Source organism: Lagenorhynchus albirostris, chromosome 12 (genome assembly GCF_949774975.1).
Source record: "Lagenorhynchus albirostris chromosome 12, mLagAlb1.1, whole genome shotgun sequence".
Classification (NCBI taxonomy): Eukaryota; Metazoa; Chordata; class Mammalia; order Artiodactyla; family Delphinidae; genus Lagenorhynchus; species Lagenorhynchus albirostris.
In genome coordinates this window covers 50,168,727-50,188,694 of record NC_083106.1, presented here as the reverse complement: position 1 = coordinate 50,188,694, position 19,968 = coordinate 50,168,727, and the positions used below count along the sequence as shown (strand labels likewise).

The following is a 19,968-nucleotide window of genomic DNA, read 5'->3' as shown; positions in this document are numbered from 1 at the left end:
CCTTTGCTTTGCAAAAGCTTTGAAGTTTCATTAGGTCCCATTTGTTTATTTTTATTTCCATTTCTCTAGGAGGTGGGTCAAAAAGGATCTTGCTGTGATTTATGTCATAGAGTGTTCTGCCTATGTTTTCCTCTAAGAGTTTGATGGTGTCTGGCTTTACGTTTAGGTCTTTAATCCATTTTGAGTTTATTTTTGTGTATGGTGTTAGGGAGTGTTCTAATTTCATTCTTTTACATGTAGCTGTCCAGTTTTCCCAGCACCACTTATTGGAGAGGCTGTCTTTTCTCCACTGTATATTCTTGCCTCCTTTATCAAAGATAAGGTGACCATAAGCCCACATGAATTTTGCATTGCTTTGTATATCCAAGCAAGAGCCCTGGTTGCTTGAACATATCCTGGGGTAGCAACATGGCAAAGTAGTTAAGAATATGAACACTGTAAGCAAAATGCTTGGGTTTGAATCCTGACTCTACAACTTTTGTGCTCTTTACAATGGGCAAGTTTCATAACTTCTCTGTGCTTTATTTCCTTATCCATCTGTAAAATGAGAATGTTGATAATAATGCCTACCTTTTAGAGTGGTTAAGAGGAATATAGAGTTTAGAATGGTTTCTGGCACAAGGTACACCCGTATATCTCTGTTTGCTCTTTGATGATGTTGATGATAAAGATAGACCCACTTATTTACATCTCAAATTCTTACTGGTTTTATGGTAGTCTTATTATGAGATCTTTTAAAATATGAGCAGAATCTTCATGTGTAATTTGCAGAAGAGGGTAATCATCAGAGACTAGTTTGTACTTTCCTTTTTCAACTCATGAGAGAGGGGAGATCATCATCATCATTGGACTCCAGTCCTACTTTGTGGGCCCGTGAGTATATGGTGCTGTGCCCCGAGTTAAGCAGGCAGCCCCTGCTCTCTTGGAGTTTACCTTCCAAGACTGACTACATCAGTTTAGATAATCAAGTAAAGGTCATAAAAACAGTGAACTGTGAGTTGGCCAGACACTTTAAACATAGAAAATGTCCTATATAATGGAAGTTTACTGTAATACAACCCATTAAAGTGTAGATTTAGTATAGTTGCATATATCTCATACACAGTTTTGGACTACATACCTGAAGGAAATCATAATAGAATCATACAGTATGGGGACTTCCTGGTGGTCCAGTGGCTAAGACTCCATCCTCGCAATGCAGGGGGCCCGGGTTCGATCCCTGGTCGGGGAACTAGAACCCACATATCTCAACTAAGAGTTCACATTGCTGCAACTAAAGATCCCGCATGCCGCAATGAAGATCGCGCATGCAGCAACGAAGATCCTGTGTGCCACAACTAAGACCCGGCACAGCCAAATAAATAAATAAATAATTTTTTAAAAATTGAATCATACAGCATGGATCTCTAGAAGAGTAATTAGCATATTTATACTGGGCAGAGGTAATTACTTTGGGACAGGGATGGAGGAGTTGGGGAGCAAAAATTAATCCTGTAAATTGTATAAGGTGAAAGAAAAATGAACCTGTGGCTACTGCTTAATAAAGCAGTGTGACGTGGTGGGAAGACCATGGATTTGGGGGCAAGAATGATCTGGGCAAATAATGGCTCAGCTACCTACAAACTATGTGGCCTCTCTGGAGCTCTATGAATTCAAACGAAAACTGTTTTCCCTTCCAACTGTAGCTGCAGAAAGGGTAAGATTTGTGGCTCAGCTTAGAAGCAAGTATATATAGGTGTGGTTTTTAGCTTCAGTCCTGGCTTTTTTTTTTTTTAATCTCACAACTATTATTTCCTTTTTTACTCTTTTTTAAAAAATGCCTTCCTGTATGCTTATTGATGGACCAAGAGTATTAGTGATTGTATTGGTTCACTAGGGCTACCATAACAAAATACCACAGCCTGGGTGGCTCAAGCAACAGAAATGTATTTTCTCACAGCTCTGGAGGCTAGAAGTCCAAGATCGAGGTGTTGATGGGGTTGATTTTCTCTGAGGCCTCTCTCCTTGACTTGTAGATGGCTCTCTTCTCCCTCCGTCTTCACATGGTCCTTCCTTTGTGCACACTTCTGTGACACCAGTTATATTGGATTAGGGCCCACATAAACACCTCATTTTAATGCAGTCACCTTTCAAAGGCTCTTATCTACAAATACTGTCACATTCTGAGGTACTAGGATTAGGCCTTCAGCATATGAATTTGCAGGGGACACAATTCAACCCATGGCAGTGATTAAAAAAAAATAGTAATAACCTCCCTCATACATTTCTTTAACTGTAAAATAGGGATATAAAAATGATTACGTTGTTCTGTGTATGATTATTGTGAGGATTATAATGAGAAATTCACCTCAGTTGACTGGCACAGTTGAGTCACATAATAGGTACTTCGCAATTGTTAAATATCTTCCTTTCCTGCCTTTGGCAGGGGAGAGAAATTCTGAAATTGCTTGATTAAAAAAAAGAAACACAGACCTTACCTGCTACAGTGATAGGGTATGGGTGTTTTAAGTGTCAGAGACAACTGGGGTAGCCAGGGAAGGAGGAGTGGGGCAGTGGAGAAAAAAAAATGTTTTTATTTACTTTGGAGCATGAGATGATCAAGAAAGCAAAGGAGCTGAGGTGGCTTGAGGTAGACTCCAAAACTCGAAAAGCCCAAAGAAGCATTTAGCCCTGAAGTGAGATAACTTCAGCAATAATGTTAAGAATTTTAGACTGAAAGGCATCATGATTCAATTCCTTTATTTTATGGAGGAGAAAACTGACATCCAGAGAGGTTAAGTAACAGGCTAAAATCACATAGCTAAGCAATTGGTGGAAGACTAATCAACTCTGAAAAGTTAAGTCTATGATTGGGAGGAGCAGAATATGATAACTTGAGGAAAATATCTGAATTCTACCAGACTGTCAGAGCTAAAGCTGTATCTTATTCATTATTGTATCTCCAGTTACCAGGGATGTGCCCAGTGTATAGTATTCAATGATGATTGTTAGGATGATTCAAAATAAATATTGAATTTGCAGGGGACTTGTTAAACCATAGGTGTACATTTTTGTGAATAAATCAATGCAGCATACTTATGAAATATATGGAACATCTTTAGTATCATCCTGGAGATCAGTATACAAAAAATTACATTAATAAGTGAGTTTCTAAGACTGCTGGATCTAAGGGCACTATTCAAAAATCAATTGTATTTCTTTATACCAGTAGCTGATACATACTAACGAATGCACATACACTACTGGTGGGAGTGAAAGTTGCACAATCACCTTGGAAAACTGACTATTCATAAAGCTGAGTATAGTATACTCTTATCCTATGATCAAGCAGTTACTCTTCTAGGCGGTATATATCCAGCAAGAGCATGTGCACATATGTACCAAAAATCATGTGCAAGAATGTTTGTGCCTGCATTATTTGAAAGAGCTAATAACTAGAAGCAACCCAAATGTCCATCAACAGTAGAATGAATCAATAAATTGTGGCATATTCACATTGTGGGTATGATACAACAATCAATAAGCTACAACTACCAAAACATGTGGATGGATGAATCTTGTAAACCATAAAGGAGCCCATTCACAAAAGAATACTCAATATAATTCTACTTATATAAAGCTCCAGAAACAGGCAAAATTCTATGATGCTAGAATCAGGATACTGGTTACCTTTGGAAAGGTAAAAGAGGATACTAAGGGGGCTTCAGAGGTGCTAGTAATGTTCTGTTTCTTGATTGAACTGGACACTTATTTGTATACTTTTCTGTATTTGTTATACTTAAATTATAAAAGGCTTAAAAGTATGTATTGAATTTTTATATATCATTGATATCTTAGAAGTAGTATCACATGATTATTTTAAATGAGACTGAAGCAGGTGTCAGAATGTATAGCTGCTTCAGTATGTATATTTGAATGTATAGCTGCCTCAAAAAATAAATAGAGGGCTTCCCTGGTGGCGCAGTGGTTGAAAGTCCGCCTGCCGATGCAGGGGACACGGGTTCGTGCCCGGTCCAGGTGGATCCCACATGCAGCGGAGCGGCTGGGCCCGTGAGCCATGGCCGCTGCGCCTGCACGTCCAGAGCCTGTGCTCCGCAACGGGAGAGGCCACAACAGTGAGAGGCCCGCGTACCACAAAATAAATAAATAAATAAATAAATAAATAAATAAATAGAATTTAAAAAGACATCCCCACCCAGTCTCCCACCCTTTTTTTGGTTCAGTATTTCTTTTTGTACTCTTAGTTGTTGTTTACTTATGGAATTGTATTTTTAACAAACAAAATAGTACAGTATGCAGTATAGCTTTTCAGTATTTAAATAGTTATTTCTCTCAGAAATTTTAAGGTATCAAAAAGGATTAAGCTTAGAACTGTGTGTAATATGATCCCCATTTTTCTTTCTGTCTGTCATCATTTCTAGGTGTAAAGGAAAAACTTGGAAGGATATAAGCAATAAGCAAACTTTTTTATGAGAAGGGGGTAAACTTTCTATTTTTATATGTTTGATATTTGAATTTTTTACAATAAGCATGTGTCTCTTTTTTTAGTTTAAAAGGTACAATTTTTAATAATTAAGCAAAAAGATAGATCTTAGCTATTAAAATATTTTATATCCTAGAACTAGAAAAACTCTCAACCTTTTTTCCTTTTATGCTTACTTATTAAAAATGTATAAAACCTAACAGTTGAATACTGTCAAGAAAAACACCAATAATTTAGATCTTTAAATTCCTATTTAATGTCATCACTTAGATAAAACATAAAACTTTGATTTATGTGGTTGGTTTTTTGTTTTTTCTGTTTTTCCAAATTTTCTAGAGTAAGCAATATTACTTTTATAATAGAAGTATTTAAGGGAGGCAAATCTTTATTATTTCAGTCTTTGCTGACGAGGTTAATATGTTGTACTTTAAAAGGATTTTTCTCCACTATATTTATTGTTCTTTTGTTCCAACTGGGAAGGGAAAAGCCAGACTGGAAGCTATAAAAAGTTATTTTGTGAGATGCTGTTTTTCTAATGGTATTATTAAGAATTGCTAAAAATACACACAATAGATCTTGAGGAAAATGCAAACTGTTGGAATACAGTTCTTTTAGTGGCATACTTTTCTTTCCAAAGTCAAAAGCCTTTGACTCATGAATATGCTCCCAAGGGTGAATTAACCTCCCTCCTTTTCCTCCTCAAGTTTCCTAATTGCATTCTTAGCTTGTGTAATTGTATTTGTCCTTTGTATACATAAATATACAAACCATTTTAAAATAAATTCAGTTTGCTGGCTGATTAGTTTTATGCATTTGAATTGGTTGGTGGTAAGAGGTCACAGGTCTTGTAAATATCCCTGGAAATTAGGAAATTGCTTAGAGATCAGGCCCTTTTGACTAGATTCATCCTCAACTTGGAAATAAAGTTAGTTTTCACTTTCCTCCACCCTTCTGCACAGTGGTTTGAAGACTCTAGCTTAAGTGAATAAGATCAGAAATTTTGAGGTTTATTTTTCTTTAAAAATATAAACTGAGTGTTAGTATTTTTCAGACAATTAAGGGCTAACATCTAAGGGCTTTGGTTATAGTTCTTATGCTGCTGATTAGGTATTCCTTGGTGGTGATTAGTGAATGTACAAATGCAATCATTCGGTAGGGTTTAATCACTTATATGAGAGAGAAGTTCGTTACCCAGAAGGAGAAATTGAAGCTTGTATAACTTTCATTAGCCTTATTTTTTTAATAGCAAAAAAATAAAGAAGAATAATTTTTGACTAAATTAGGAATATTGAGTAATATAAGATAAATTGTTGTTTAAAAGAAATAGAGAACCTGGGGAAATACACTTACGTGAATATACTTTTCCACCATGTAGTATATTGTCTGTATTACAGGTAGCTTATGAATAGTTGGCCCATACCAAACCAGGACAGATTTCCCTCAGAGAGAGAGAGAGAGAAAGAAGTGCTAGCTGAACAAGTGCATCTCCTTCTTTCTTTGCACTGGGTGGCTGAGCCCCACAGTTATAGCGGGGGTCAGGGGAGGAAATGTCTCCTTTCCCAGGTTTCCTACATTAACTTAAAGTTGAGAAGAGAGATGTATAGCTATACCTTTTTTTTTTTTTTACAGGTCTCTAAGGCAATGGGAGAGTGGAATGCATGTATTTGGGCAATGCTGTATTTCTTTCTGGTGAGATGAGTTAAGGGCCTGAGCCCTGAGGGTAGGTTTGAGCCACTTGGGATGATGAGCTAGGGAGGTGTGGGTGGCTGCTTAGGCCAAGCATTGCACAGTGGCGTGACTCTCTTAGCTTCAGGGGTGGTTCTTCAAATGTGTAGTCAAAAAGCTTAGCTTTGGGCTTCCCTGGTGGCACAGTGGTTGAGAGTCCGCCTGCCGATGCAGGGGACATGGGTTCGTGCCCCGGTCCGGGAGGATCCCACATGCCGTGGAGCGGATAGGCCCGTGAGCCATGGCCACTAGGCTTGCGCGTCTGGAGCCTGTGCTCTGCAACGGGAGAGGCCACGTCAGTGAGAGGCCCGCGTACCGCAAAAAAAAAAAAAAAAAGCTTAGCTTTGTAGGGTTGGGGATTATTTTATTCTAACCTAATTCACAATTGCTAATATATAAATCAAAATGCTGTAGCTTTTCCAGCCTTCCAGGCCAGTTGGTCTTCACTCCGAGGGTGACCAACTATCCCAGTGTGCCCAGGACTCCCGTGGTATTAGTACTGAAAGTGGTGCTTTCAGGAAAAAAATCCTCAGTCTTGGGGAAACCTCTCAGTCTCAGAGGGATGGTTGATCACCCTATTTTACTTCCCTGAGCCCTTAGCAGCCGTAGCATAGGAGGAGGAGAAATGCATTCTCGCTGCCACTGTGTACAATCTCTTCCCTGTAGTACAGATGATGAAGAGCTCTTACATAGCAGTACAACCCAGGATGTAATTTCAGGGAGGAAGAATGTTGCTACATCCCAAGTGTGCCCAGATAGTGCTGTTCTGATTATCTATTGCTGCATAACAAATGACTGCAAAATTTAGAGGCTTAAAATAACACTATTATCTCTTCTGGTTTCTGTGGTTCTGGGATTTGAGAAAATCTCAGCTGACAGTTCTGGCTCCCTCATTATGACAGTGGCTACAACTGGAACAGCTGGAGACCAGTTCAACACCTCTGTCTTCATGTCATCTCAAGGCCTCTCTATGGGCTACTTTAAGCTCTCCTGGTTGCTTTCAGACAGGTGATGCTTACCTGGCAGTTTAGAGTTCTGGAGCAAGTATTCTAGCCAACAAGAAAGAAGCTGCCTCAAATGTCACATCAGATATTATTGAATAGCATCATTTTCACCAGAGCCACAGGATTCAAGTGGGGAGCATAGACCCCACTTCTTTTTTTTTTTTTAATATTTATCTATTTGTCTGTGCCAGGTCTTAGTTGCAGCACGCGGGATCTTTAGTCATGGCATGCGAAATCTTAGTTGCAGCATGTGGCATCTAGTTCCCTGACCAGGGATCGAACCTGGGCCCCCTGCATTGGAAGTGCTGAGTCTTAGCCACTGGACCACTGCGGAAGTCCCTAGACCCTACTTCATGATAGTTAGAAGGTCAACGTCACAACCTGTTGAGATGGAGACATTATTGCAGCCATCTTTGAAAAATACAATCCACCACAATTACCTTAGCTTCCAAATGCAGTTTTTCATTAATAAAAGTAGTAAAGTTGTTAAAATATGGTTTTTCCTCATGAGTTTTCTTAATGCAATTTTTATTTCGAATGAAAACAAAAAGATCAGCCTGTAAATGTTACTTGAATTGTTCTGAGAACTCTCGCTTACCACTGTTCTACTGGAATGAGTGTGTGTGTGTGTGTGTGTGTGTGTGTGTGTGTGTGTGTGTGTGTATATCTTCCCAAAAAGCCAACTGACCGACATAGGTGTAGTAAAAGTTCATTTGCTTCCATAGTAAGAATTTTAAGGTGTGTGTGTGTGTGTGTGTATGTGTGTGTGTGTGTGTGTGTGTGTGTGTATGGGAGTTTCTATGCATACATGCACCCCAGAGGATGGAAAGGAAAGAGTAACTGGGAGGAGACAAGGACAGCAGTGGCACAGGACCATTCGGGTTGAACGGAAGCATTCATAGTAGGAAAGAGCTCTGAAGACATTGATGGCTGGAGAGGGAGCTAAGGAACAAGGGCAGTGGCTATCATTTAGAAGTGAAGGGCAGGTATACCTATAGCATCACTTTAGAACGATCATTCAGTTTAAAATGTGGATGCTAATGTTCTGATGCAGCTTTCTTAGACTGTCTCCCATTGTGATGCTTAAGACCCATGAGTTATTTTTTCTGATAGCCTCCAGCTTCTCACTTCAGAATAATGGAAATTGGAATTAAAAAAAATCTAATGCGGTTATTTGGGGAATTTGCTGACAGAACAGTTTTAACAAAGTTTGAGGAAGGCATGCTACAAATCTTAATTTTATTAAACTGATTTTTTTGGCTTAATAAATGTTTAATATTGCAACATTTATGATTCTTACATGAGTTCTGTTGTTTTGTCCTAAACTCATTATTTTATTGAGGAAAATTTGAAAAATTAAAAAAATATAGGATAGCAGAAAGATTATAATTCTAAGCTACCATTTGTTTAAAAAGATATTTTATGTGTTTGGATTGTAGGAATACTGTAATACTGTCCAGCTAGATTCTGGGATAGATTATCGGAAAAGGGAACTTCCTGCTGCAGGAGAACTCTACTACCTGTAAGTTGTTTTTTAATTTTCATTTTCTAAGTTTAATATCTAATAATTAATCAGGAAAAGATGAGAAAAATAAGCAGGGTAATTATTAGAAAATGAAAGCCTAGTTCTAAAGCCTGTGATTTTTAAAATACAAAATGTTATAATGTTAACTTCTTTAAACTGTGTTTTCTGCCATCCACATTTGCATGATTTATAATGTGTGATTGGTGGAAACCCTAATTAGTTTTTTGGGGAGGAGTGATGACAGATGGTTAGAAAATAATGAGTATCCTTTTTAAGAAACTCTAGTATTAAGAGAATATCTTTATTGTGCTCAAGTAATTAATTATTTGTGGACATCTTCTGACAAATGTATCATTTCTGTTCTCTGAAAATTGTGTTTTATTTTGTCAGTCTGTTTGTATTTATCATTGTTGATTGACTTCCATACATAACTATGTAAAATATATATACACAAGTACAACTGGATATATTTTGTCTTTTAAAAGCTCAGACTCGGGCTTCCCTGGTGGCACAGGAATTAAGAATCCTCCTGCCAATGCAGGGTACGTGGGTTCGATCCCTGGCCCAGGAAAATCCCACATGCTACGGAGCAACTAAGCTCGTGCACCACAACTACTGAGCCTGTGCTCTAGAGCCCGTGAGCCACAACTACTGAGCCCACGTGCCACAACTATTGAATCCCGTGTGCCTAGAGCCCGTGCTCTGCAACAAGAGAAGCCACTGCAATGAGAAGCCTGCGCACCACAATGAAGAGTAGACCCCACTCACCACAGCTAGAGAAAACCCACGCACAGCAATGAAGACCCAATGCAGCCAAACAAAAAACTAATTAATTAATTAATTAATTAAAAAAACCTCAGACACTCCTGAGTAGGAGCAATTTATAATAATAGATGTGTTCAGCATGTGTAGTTAATGCTGAAAAACAAATATAGTTTGTTTTAAAAATGTCAGTTGTGAGAACCTGAAAAGGAAAAAGTGCTTTACAAATGCAAAGTGTTGTTTAGTGTATGCTGCTAGTGTTGGGCACCTAGTGGGTTCTCAGTAAATAGGTCTGTCTAAGGGCTAATTGTGATTTAACTCAAAGGCATGTTTCTGCTAATTTAAATTTTGATGACAACGTGCATATGAGAGGTTCAGAAAAGTTCTTGTCTCTGCCACCTTGTAAGCAGAAGTACTTTACTGTTTTTGAAGCAGAAATTAGCTAGAAAAATCACATAATTAAAATTGCATACTTTACAGTGTACCAGGGGGACTGTTTCAGTTTATTATTCAGATTCTGATGATTATTATAGGAGGCTCTTCATCTGCCCTTAAGTACTTTGTCTTTAAATACTTTATAATTTTGAAAAATTCTTAGAACACTTTTTTTTCTGCTTTAACTTGGACTTTTTCCTCTCCATTTCTTTTATGTTTGTGCTTTCTGGTCTTTTTATTTTTCTGATATTCACAAGATTTCCCTGAAGCTTTGTTACCTGTTCCTTGATGTGCCAGATGTATGGTACTTAGAAATTAATTTATTATTATTCCTTTTATTCTTTTTCAACAAATCCTTGTTCCTTGTTTTCCCACAAAGTATATCCTTATGTGGAAGAATTAAAACATTTTCCTAAAGGGAAGTTCTTTCAGTAAAAATGGTTGCCTGACTCTAAGTCATGAAATTTGTTTCCGGGTGCTAAAGAGGTCTCGGTGGAATTTACAGGAGTTGGAAAGGCTGCTTTTGCTTCAGCAGAGCCACTTTCTCTCTGACCTACTCTGTGTTGCCTCTTCCTCTTCCTGAAAAATGTAATACAGTTCTAACACATCGAAATTCAGGTTTGTACTTTAAACAAGTACTGGAGGAAATCAGAATCTAACAACGTCCCAGAGTCCAGAAAACTAGAATCTACAAAGGCTACTGTGAAACTCTAGAATGGCTTTCTTAAAAATATGTAAATTCTTTAACCTTCAAGGAAAGTAGATTTATTTTTTTTATTTTTAATTTTTATTTTATTTATTTATTTATTTTTGGCTGTGTTGGGTCTTCGTTGCTGCGTGCAGGCTTTCTCTAGCTGCGGCGAGCAGGGGCTACTCTTCGTTGCGGTGCACAGGCTTCTTGCGGTGGCTTCTCTTGTTGCGGAGCATGGGCTCTAGGAGCGTGGGCTTCAGTTGTTGCGGCACGCGGGCTTCAGTAGTTATGGCTCGCAGGTTCTAGAGCTCAGGCTCAGTAGTTGTGGTGCACAGGCTTAGTTGCTCCGCGGCATGTGGGATCTTCCTGGACCAGGGCTGAAACCCATGTCCCCTGCATTGCAAGCAGATTCTTAACCACTTTGCCACCAGGGAAGTCCTAGGAAAGTAGATTTATTTATGAATTTAACATCAAAAGAGCTTTATCATAGTCTGATAATCAAGAATATAGAGCCTGGGGGCACACCTCAGAGGGAAAGCAGATACGTGTGCCTGAGGAGAATTAGGAATTAAAGTCATCTCAGAAGTGGGAAAATAGTATTAGATACCCAGATGGGATGCTAGGGATGTCACTTGTATTGTTTCACACGAACCCTTGGGTAGAACTTCTTTCATGAAAGAGTAAAAGAAAAGTTCCTTGGGTCATGTTAACATTTCTGATTTAATTAGGTTTCGTTTTATCTTGTTCCTATAGGAAAACATTACTTTCCCCTCTATAACAGATTTTAATGTGCCATGCTATATATTGCCCAATTAAAGCATGTATTTCTCTTTATTACCCTCTGCCTAAACATCTGGAATTGGTTCCTGAATATACAAGTCTTGACTACTCCCTTTGTCAATCTCACTGGCACCCCAACTAAAAAAAAGAAAAGCAAAATTCTAGCTTCCCTCTAGGGGAACATCACGCATTATCTCAGAATTTCATATATGCAGAATCCCATATATGATCTTTATTAAATAGAAATAGTCATTAATTCAGTATTTTATTAGTCTAACTTTCCAAAAGCCAATCTAAAATGTCCCAAAACATAATTCATATAATATCAAGAATTACCAGAGATTTAAAAAACTGCTCCAAAATTTGACATGGAACAATTTCTATAGTTCATAATATTGTCTGAGTTACACAAGAACTAATTCATACAAGCCATTGTATGTTTATATGTAATCTATTTCAGTTGTAGTTTTATATCACATTAAATTTAGAAATCCTAGAGTACCTTTATAAAAAAGTTCCAGTTGCTTTTGGCTCATCCCAAGAAGTTTTTAATCTCACATAAAACTAACTCAAAAGAGAATTTAAATTTAGCATGTTGTAAGCCACAGAGCTTGAGTGCAAAAATCCAAACTTCTGCATAGATTAAAACATCCCATGGTTCTCCAGTTTTGCATTCTGTGGTAACTGATCTCCCCAGAGGTGAGCACAAAGTCATTTTCTTACTGGTTTCTTGGCGGATTGGGCTCAGTAAGATTCCCCATGAGTGGACTATGGTTTGCCAAAATCCATACAGGTCAACCAAACACTGGGCTTCTTGTTTGCACTTGGGCGGAGACTTGGACCAGTAATTTATTTTGAATTACCTGGTGTTTGCCAAAGGAGGCCCCATCCCGTGCCTTCCAGAGAATTTAACTGCTTCAGATTAGCTCTCTACTATGGGGCTGGTGACACTAGAGGTTATCATTTTATATATGCAACAATGAGCATCTCTTTTCTGACAGGAAACACCACTGCCGAGGGGTCCATGGGATGCTGCCCCAGACCATTTTGCTGTAAATTCTGTGAAGGGTTATGTTTTCCTGGAAAGAGGAAGTCAGGTCACCTTGGACTCACCCTCACTCTCTGTCTCTTTTCCTTTTTCATTCAGGAGCTGAGTAGTGCAGGTTCTTTTTTTCTACTAAAAAGAAGGAAGGAAGGAAGTTGAGGAGAGGTTTCCTATTCAAGCACCATATCTCCACCATACTCACATACAAACACCCTACCCCCAACATAGAAGCCATGGCCTCAGTGGAATATTTTAAACTGAACCAAAAGGGGTAGAGGGAGGTGTTGGGCCTTGGATTTGATTTTACCCTACTTATGAAGTAATAGCTTTGCCTGTATTATTTCATGAATGCTGGCAGAAGACACAAGAAACCTGCGTCAGAGACAAAGGATTTTATTACTCTAGGCACAGATAGCATGTTGAGTCAGTTCCCTCCTTGCTCCAGAGTCCCGTTAGGGAAGGGAAGAGGAGTTTTGCTGAGGGCGCAGATGGATGCCTGCATAGGCAGTGAGTTGTGTTACAGGAGAGGAACTCTGAGTTTGGGGAATGTACCAATTTATAGTCAGAAGTAAGCAAGACTGCTTTTTTCCCAAGGGAGACGTTGCCTCATCCCTCAAGGTTTCTCGTTGCAAATACACTTTAAGAAATGGTTAGGGCCTTGCATACTTGGCAAGAATGTGGGTGAGTGAGAGACCCAGGGATAACTGTCTCTCCTCACAGGGGACATTTATCAGACTTTTAACCTTAAAGAAGCCAGACTTTCTCCCTTTATTTCATTTGGCTCCTATCCACCAAAGTCATCCACCACTTCAACAAAATTATATCTGAATGGGTTATTCAGTTATTTAATCCCTCAATTAAATTGTCTCAAGACCATTTCAATTCCATGTATATGGGGACTATGGATCATACTGAAATGATGAAAAATATGTTACAACTTTTCAGACAGAGACCAAATAGTCACATTTTCTTACCTGGCTAACATAGTACATGTGTTCATCCATCTTTTTTTTTTTTTTTTTTTTTTTTTTTTTTGCGGTACGCGGGCCTCTCACTGTTGTGGCCTCTCCTGTTGCGGAGCACAGGCTCCGGACACGCAGGCTCAGCAGCCATGGCTCACGGGCCCAGCCGCTCCGCGGCATGTGGGATCTTCCCGGACCGGGGCACGAACCCGTGTCCCCTGCATCGGCAGGCGGACTCTCAACCACTGCGCCACCAGGGAAGCCCTTCATCCATCTTTTGAACAGTTTTAAGGAATTTCTTTTACTAATGGAAACTTCATGTCTCAAGTACTCTTAATTTTCCACTTGGGAAACATCTATTCCAAATAGGAAATTACTTCTAAGAATGTATCTTTGAACACCATTTTTAAAAAAAAAGTTTGCTGGCTAAAAACACACAGCTTCAAGGTACAGCTCTGTTTTAGAAGAAAGGTCTGTGAAAACAAAGACTGGAACTCATGCATGTTACAACTTACTTCCCCACAATTAAAAATTTCTTGTTTTTTGCTTGTGATATTCCCTACACATACTACCCTGCCCCCAACCGGAACAACCATTGATGAAAATTTAAAACATTTCTTAGCTTGTTTGTCGTATCTTCTCATCCCTAAAACTTTGACAGAGATCTGTCTTCTGCCTGGAACGTTGCCACCTTCTGGTTCAGCAGAGTCTCTAGGGCATCTTGGGACCTTCTCCTCATCCCCCATCATTACCATTCCAGGTGTTTCTGCCCCAGACATTGGAATCTGCAGTTTCAGTCTTAGTTTTTCTCATCAGAGTACCAGCCCAGTCATTTCCTATTTCAGTTCCCACTGAAGAACCTCTGAAACACCTGCCAATAGAAGCAACTTGAAAATTGTTAAGTCTGGCTCCCTTCCTTTTATTTTTAAAATTTTTATTTATGTATGTATGTGTGGGTGTATGTATGGCTGTGCTGGGTCTTCATTGCTGCCCATGGGCTTTCTCTAGTTGTGGCGAGCAGGGGCTACTCTTCGTTGCGGTGTGTGGGCTTCTCATTGCGGTGGCTTCTCTCGTTGTGGAGCACGGGCTCTAGGCGTGCAGGCTTCAGTAGTTGTGGCACGTGGGCTTAGTTGCTCCACGGCATGTGGGATCTTCCTGGACCAGGGCTCAAACCCATGTTCCCTGCATAGGCAGGCGGATTCTTAACCACTCTGCCACTAAGGAAGTCCCCCCTTCCTTTTAGACTGTGATTTGTTTCAGTTCCATGGACTAGGCTGCCCAGGGTCCCTGCATAGGTTAGGCTGTGTGCATAACCCCATTGAAACAGTCGATCTCTGGTCACCTACACCAAAGTTTTTATGGACTGATGCCAAACATGGGCCTGCTATACTTTCCCTTCAGTTCCCTGAATTCTCTCATGTGTCTTTTAGAGTCTTCTCCATTCATATCAGTCCTACTTCTGACACTAGTGCATGGTGTCACAGTGGAGCCATGATGGTATTGAAGAGAAGATACCATACAGGTAAACAATGTGAAATTTATTTGGCAGCAAAAGACACAGAAACGTATCCATATGGAGACAGTTGAGTAAAACAGAAGACAACATAGCATATTCTCATTGGAAGTTTAAGTTTTGCTGGCCTGTGAAGCTGACATATAGCACCTGATCAGGACGAGGATCCCAACAGGTCATGTTTATCATTCTTGGGTGAGTGGTTTAGAGAGACTCTGGCTATGTGCCTGCCTGCTTACTGGGTACAATTACCAGGTACAAACCCCAGGACATGCCTGAATGTTCACTGTCAATCAGTGTGAATGAAAGGTCAGTTTCCCATTCTTCAACAAGACCAGACTAGGCCTTCCCGAAGTCTGTTCCTCAGAGGGTGGGGAACAGGATTTCTGCCTCTGGTAATTAGAGAAACTAGTTTCGTGAGGTTCAGACTGTTGATCTGGTTAATTCTTAAGTCTGGGGAAGGGAAGAAGACTGTTGGGGACATTTTTGACATTTACAGATTAAATTTTATTCTTAGCATCATGACATGGAACATATAGGTTTATCTACTTAGTCATAAGCATAGTCAAAAACTAAAATATTTACAGATAAAATAATACAGTGTACGGGATGTGCTTTAAAATAATCCAGGGTGGGAGAATTAGAGGGAGGTATAGTTGAAGCAAGATTGGCCATCTATTGAGTGGGTGATTGTTACATCAGGTTTATTATACTGTTGTCTTTACATGTATATATGTGTGAAATTTTCAACAATAAAAAGTTTTTTTTAAAAAAGGTACAAATCTTCTCTATTTTTTTTCTGGATTATGCTAGCGAGAGTTTTATTAGTTCTATTCATCTTCTCAAAGAAACAGCTTTGTTTTATTCTCTCTGTTGCTTTATGTTTTATATTTTATTGATTTCTTTTCATTTTGTCGATAGTTTCCTTTGCTGTGGAAAAGCTTTTAAATCTAAATAGATCCCATTTGTTTACTTTTATTTCCTTTGCTTTAGAGGACAGATCCAAAAAAATATTGACAAGATTTATGTCAAAGTGTGTTTGGCCAGTTTTCTTCTAGGAGTTTTATGGTTTCTGGTCTTACATTTAGGTCTTTAATCCATTTTGAGTTTATTTTTATGTATGACATAAGAAAGTGTTCTAATTTCATTCTTTTACATACTTTGCCTATTTTTAAATTGGGTCATTTGTCTTTTTATTGTTGAATTTTAAGTGTTCTTTATGTATTCTAGATACAAGTTCCATGTCAGATACATGATTTGCAAAAATATTCTCACATTCTTTTTTTTTTTTTTATTTTGTTGATGGTGTCCTTTGAAGCACAAAACTTTTAAATTTTAATGAGGTCCAATTTATTTTTTCTTTTGTTGCTTATGCTTTTGGTGTCACATTTGAGAAACTATTGCCTAATCCAAGGTCACAATGATTTATGCCTATGTTTTCTTCTAAGAGTTTTATAGTTTTAGCTCTTATATTTAGATATTTGGTTAATTTCAAGTTATTTTTATATGTGGTGTGAGGTAGTGGTCTATCTTCTTTCTTTTGCATGTGGATATCTAGCTGCCTCAGCACTATTTGTTGAAAAGACTATTCTTGCCTTACTGAATTGTATTGACCTCCTTTTTGAAAATCAACTGACTGTAAATTAAAGGGTTATTTCTGGTCTCTCAATTATTATATTCCATTGATCTATTTGTCTAACTTTATGTCAATACCACGCTGTCTTGATTGCCATAACTTTGTTCTAAGTTTTGAAATTAGGAAGTGTGAGTCTTCCAACTTTGTTTTGTTTTGTTGTGTGTTCAAGATTGTTTTGGCTATTCTGGGTCCTTTGAATTTCCGTATGAATTTTAGGATCAGCTTGTCAAGTTCTACAAAGAAGCCATCTGGAGTTTTGATGGGGATTGTGTTGAATTTGTAAATCACATTGGGGACTACAATATGAAGTCTTCAGATCCATGAACATGTAATGTTTTATTCGTTTTCTAGGGCTGCCATACAAAGTACTGCTAACTGATATCTTAGAAAGCAGAAATTTATTCTCTCATTCTGGAGACTAGAAGTCTGAAATCAAAGTGTTGGCAGTTTGGTTCTTTCTGGGCAGTATGGACAATCTGCTCCATGCTTCTGGTGGAGTTCTTTGGCTTGTAGGTGCATTGCTCTAGTCTCTGCCTTTAGTTTCATATGCTATTTTCCTTGTGAGTGTGTGTGTGTGTGTGTGTGTGTGTGTGTGTGTGTGTGTGTATGTTTCCAAATTTCCTCTTCATATAAGGACACCAGTTATCATGTTAGGGACAACTCTAATCCAGTATGACCTCATCTAAGCTTAATTACATTTGCAAAGACCCTATTTCAAAATAAGGTCCCATTCACAGGTATTGGGAGCTAGTACTTTAACATCTTTTTGGAGGACACAATTCAACTCATAACAGCTGTCTTTCCATTTATTTTGGTCTTCTTTAATTCCTTTCAACAATGTTATATCGTTTTCAGTGTATAAAATTTGCAATTCTTTTGTTAAATTTATTCATAAACATTTTATTCTGTTTTAAACTAGTGTAAATTGAATTGTTTTCCTAATTTCCTTTTTGGTTTGTTCATTGCTACTGTATAGCAATGTAATTGATTTTTTTTAAAACATCTTTATTGGAGTATAATTGCTTTACAATGGTGATTGTAATCGATTTTTGTGTATTGATCTCGTAACCTGAAACCTTGCTAAACTTGTTTATTAGTTCTATTAGTTTCTAGTAGATTTCTTAGGATTTTCTAAATATAAGATCATATCATCTGGAAATAGAGATAGTTTACTTCTCCCTTTTCAATCTGAAAGCCTTTTATTTATTTTTCTTGCCTAAATTTCCTGTCTAGAACCTTCAGTGAAATGTTGAATAGAAGTGGTATATTCTATCATAGAGAGTGGACATCCTTGACTTATTCCTGAGCTTGGGGGAAAGACTTCAGTCGTTCACCATTAATTATGATGTTAGCTCTGGGTTTTTCTTAGATGCCCTTTATTAGATTAAGGACATTCCCTTCTATTCCTAGTTTTTGAGTGTTTTTATCATGAAAGGGTGTTGGATTTTGTCAAATGCATTTTCTGTTCTATTGAGATGATCATGTGGTTTTTGTCCATTATCCTATTGATTGATATGGTGTATTTTATTTATTGATTTTTGGATTTTAAATCAGTCTTGCATTTCTGGGATAAATCTCTCTTGGTTGTGGTGTATAGTACTTTTTATATATTGCTGGACTCAGTTTGCTAGCATTTTGTTGAGGATTTTTGTGTTTATACTCATGAGAGATATTTGTCAGTAGTTTTCTTTTTGGTGGTGTCTTTGTCTGATTTTGCTATCAAGGTAATACTGGCCTCATAGAATGAGTTTTGAAGAGATCCCTCCTCTTCTGTTCAGATTTTATCTTTTTTCTTGAGTTGGCTTCAGTGGTTTGCATCCTTCTAGGAATTTGCCCATTTTATCCAAGTTATCTGATTTGTTGATACACAGTTGTTAATAGTATTCCCTTATAATTCTTTTTATTTCTATAAGGTTGGTAGTAATGTCCTCTCTTTCATCCCTGATTTTAGTAATTTTAGTTTTCTCTCTTTTTCTTAGTCCATTTAGCTAAATGTTTGTCCATTTTATTCAGTTTTTCAAAGAACTAACTTTTGGTTTTATTGATTTGCTGTATTATTTTTCTATTCTTTATTTCATGAATTTCCACTCTAATCCTTATTATTTCCTTCCTTCCACTTGTTTTAGGTTAATTTTATCTTTGTCCATGGTCTTATGATAGAAGTTAGGTTGTTGGTTTGAGACTTTTCTTCTCTTTTAATGTAGGCATTTATAACTATAAATTTCCCTATAAGCACTACTTTTGCTGCATCTCATGAGTTTTGGTATGTTATGTCTTCATTTTCATTGTCTCAAAGTATTTTCTAATTTTCCTTTAGATTTCTTTTTTTGACCCGTTGGTTATTTAGGAGTGTGCTGTTTAATTTCCACATATTTGTGAATTTCCCAAATAACTGTCTGTCACCAATTTCTAATTTCACCCTACTGTGATTAGAGAACATTCTTTGTATAATTTCAATTCTTTTTAATTTATTTAGGCCTGTTTTATGGCCTAGGATATGATCTTTCTTTGAGAATGTTCCATGTGCATTTGAGAAAATGTATATTCTGTGGTTATTGAGTGGAGTGTTTATATAGATGTCTGTTAGTCTAATTTGTGTATAGTGTAGTTCAAGTCTTATTATTTCCTGTTGATCTTCTCCCTAGTTGTTCTATCCATTATTGAAAGTTGGATATTGGAGTCTCCAACTATTACTGTTGCATTGTCTGTTTCTCCCTTAAGTTATGTCAGTTTTTGCTTCATGAATTTTGAGGGCTCTGTTTCTAGGCACATATATGTTTGTAATTGTTATATCATCCTGATGGATTGATACTTTTATCATTATAAAATATTCCTTTTAGTCTCTAATCACATTTTTGTTGTTGTTTTAAAGTCTGTTTTGTCTGATATTAGTAGTGGTTGCTTTTCTCATGATGTATCTTTTTTTCATCCTTTTACTTTCAACCTATTTGTATCTTTGAACCTAAAGCTATCTCCTGTAGATAGCATATAGTTGGAACTAGCTTTTTTATCCAGTCTACCAATCTCTGCCTTTTGATTAAATTGTTTAATTCATTCACAAATTATGTTATTATTGATATAATTGGATTTACATCTGCTCTTTTATTTTTCATTTTCTTTATGTTTCATGACTTTCTTGTTTCTCTGTTCTTCCTTTACTGATTTCTTTTACATTAAGTGAATATTTTTAGTGTAATATTTTCATCCTTTTAATGATTGTTTTCCCTTATATTTTTTGTCATTTTTTAGTGAAGAACTTTTATCTCTATGAGAAGTATAAAGTTTCATTCGAACTGAAATGTTGTCTCAAATTCAAAATGAAGCAATGCATGTTGCTATATGTTTTGATAATTAAAATATCAGTAATGGTAATGAAACTTTACCCTAAGACCACCAGTAGGGAAAAG

General features: G+C 37.5%; 1 protein-coding gene across 3 annotated transcripts in view; it reads left to right on the top strand.

The window, feature by feature from the left end:
• Positions 1–19,968, top strand: part of AFG1L (AFG1 like ATPase) — a 195,362-nt gene that overhangs the window by 119,957 nt on the left and 55,437 nt on the right. For 2 of the 3 annotated variants that reach the window (XM_060167561.1, XM_060167563.1), the window contains exon 8: positions 8,652–8,734. In XM_060167561.1, coding sequence (XP_060023544.1) covers positions 8,652–8,734 — 83 coding nt within the window. Of the gene's footprint in view, positions 1–6,112; positions 6,173–8,651; positions 8,735–19,968 lie in introns of all 3 variants that reach the window. The other variant, XM_060167562.1, reaches the window with a different exon arrangement.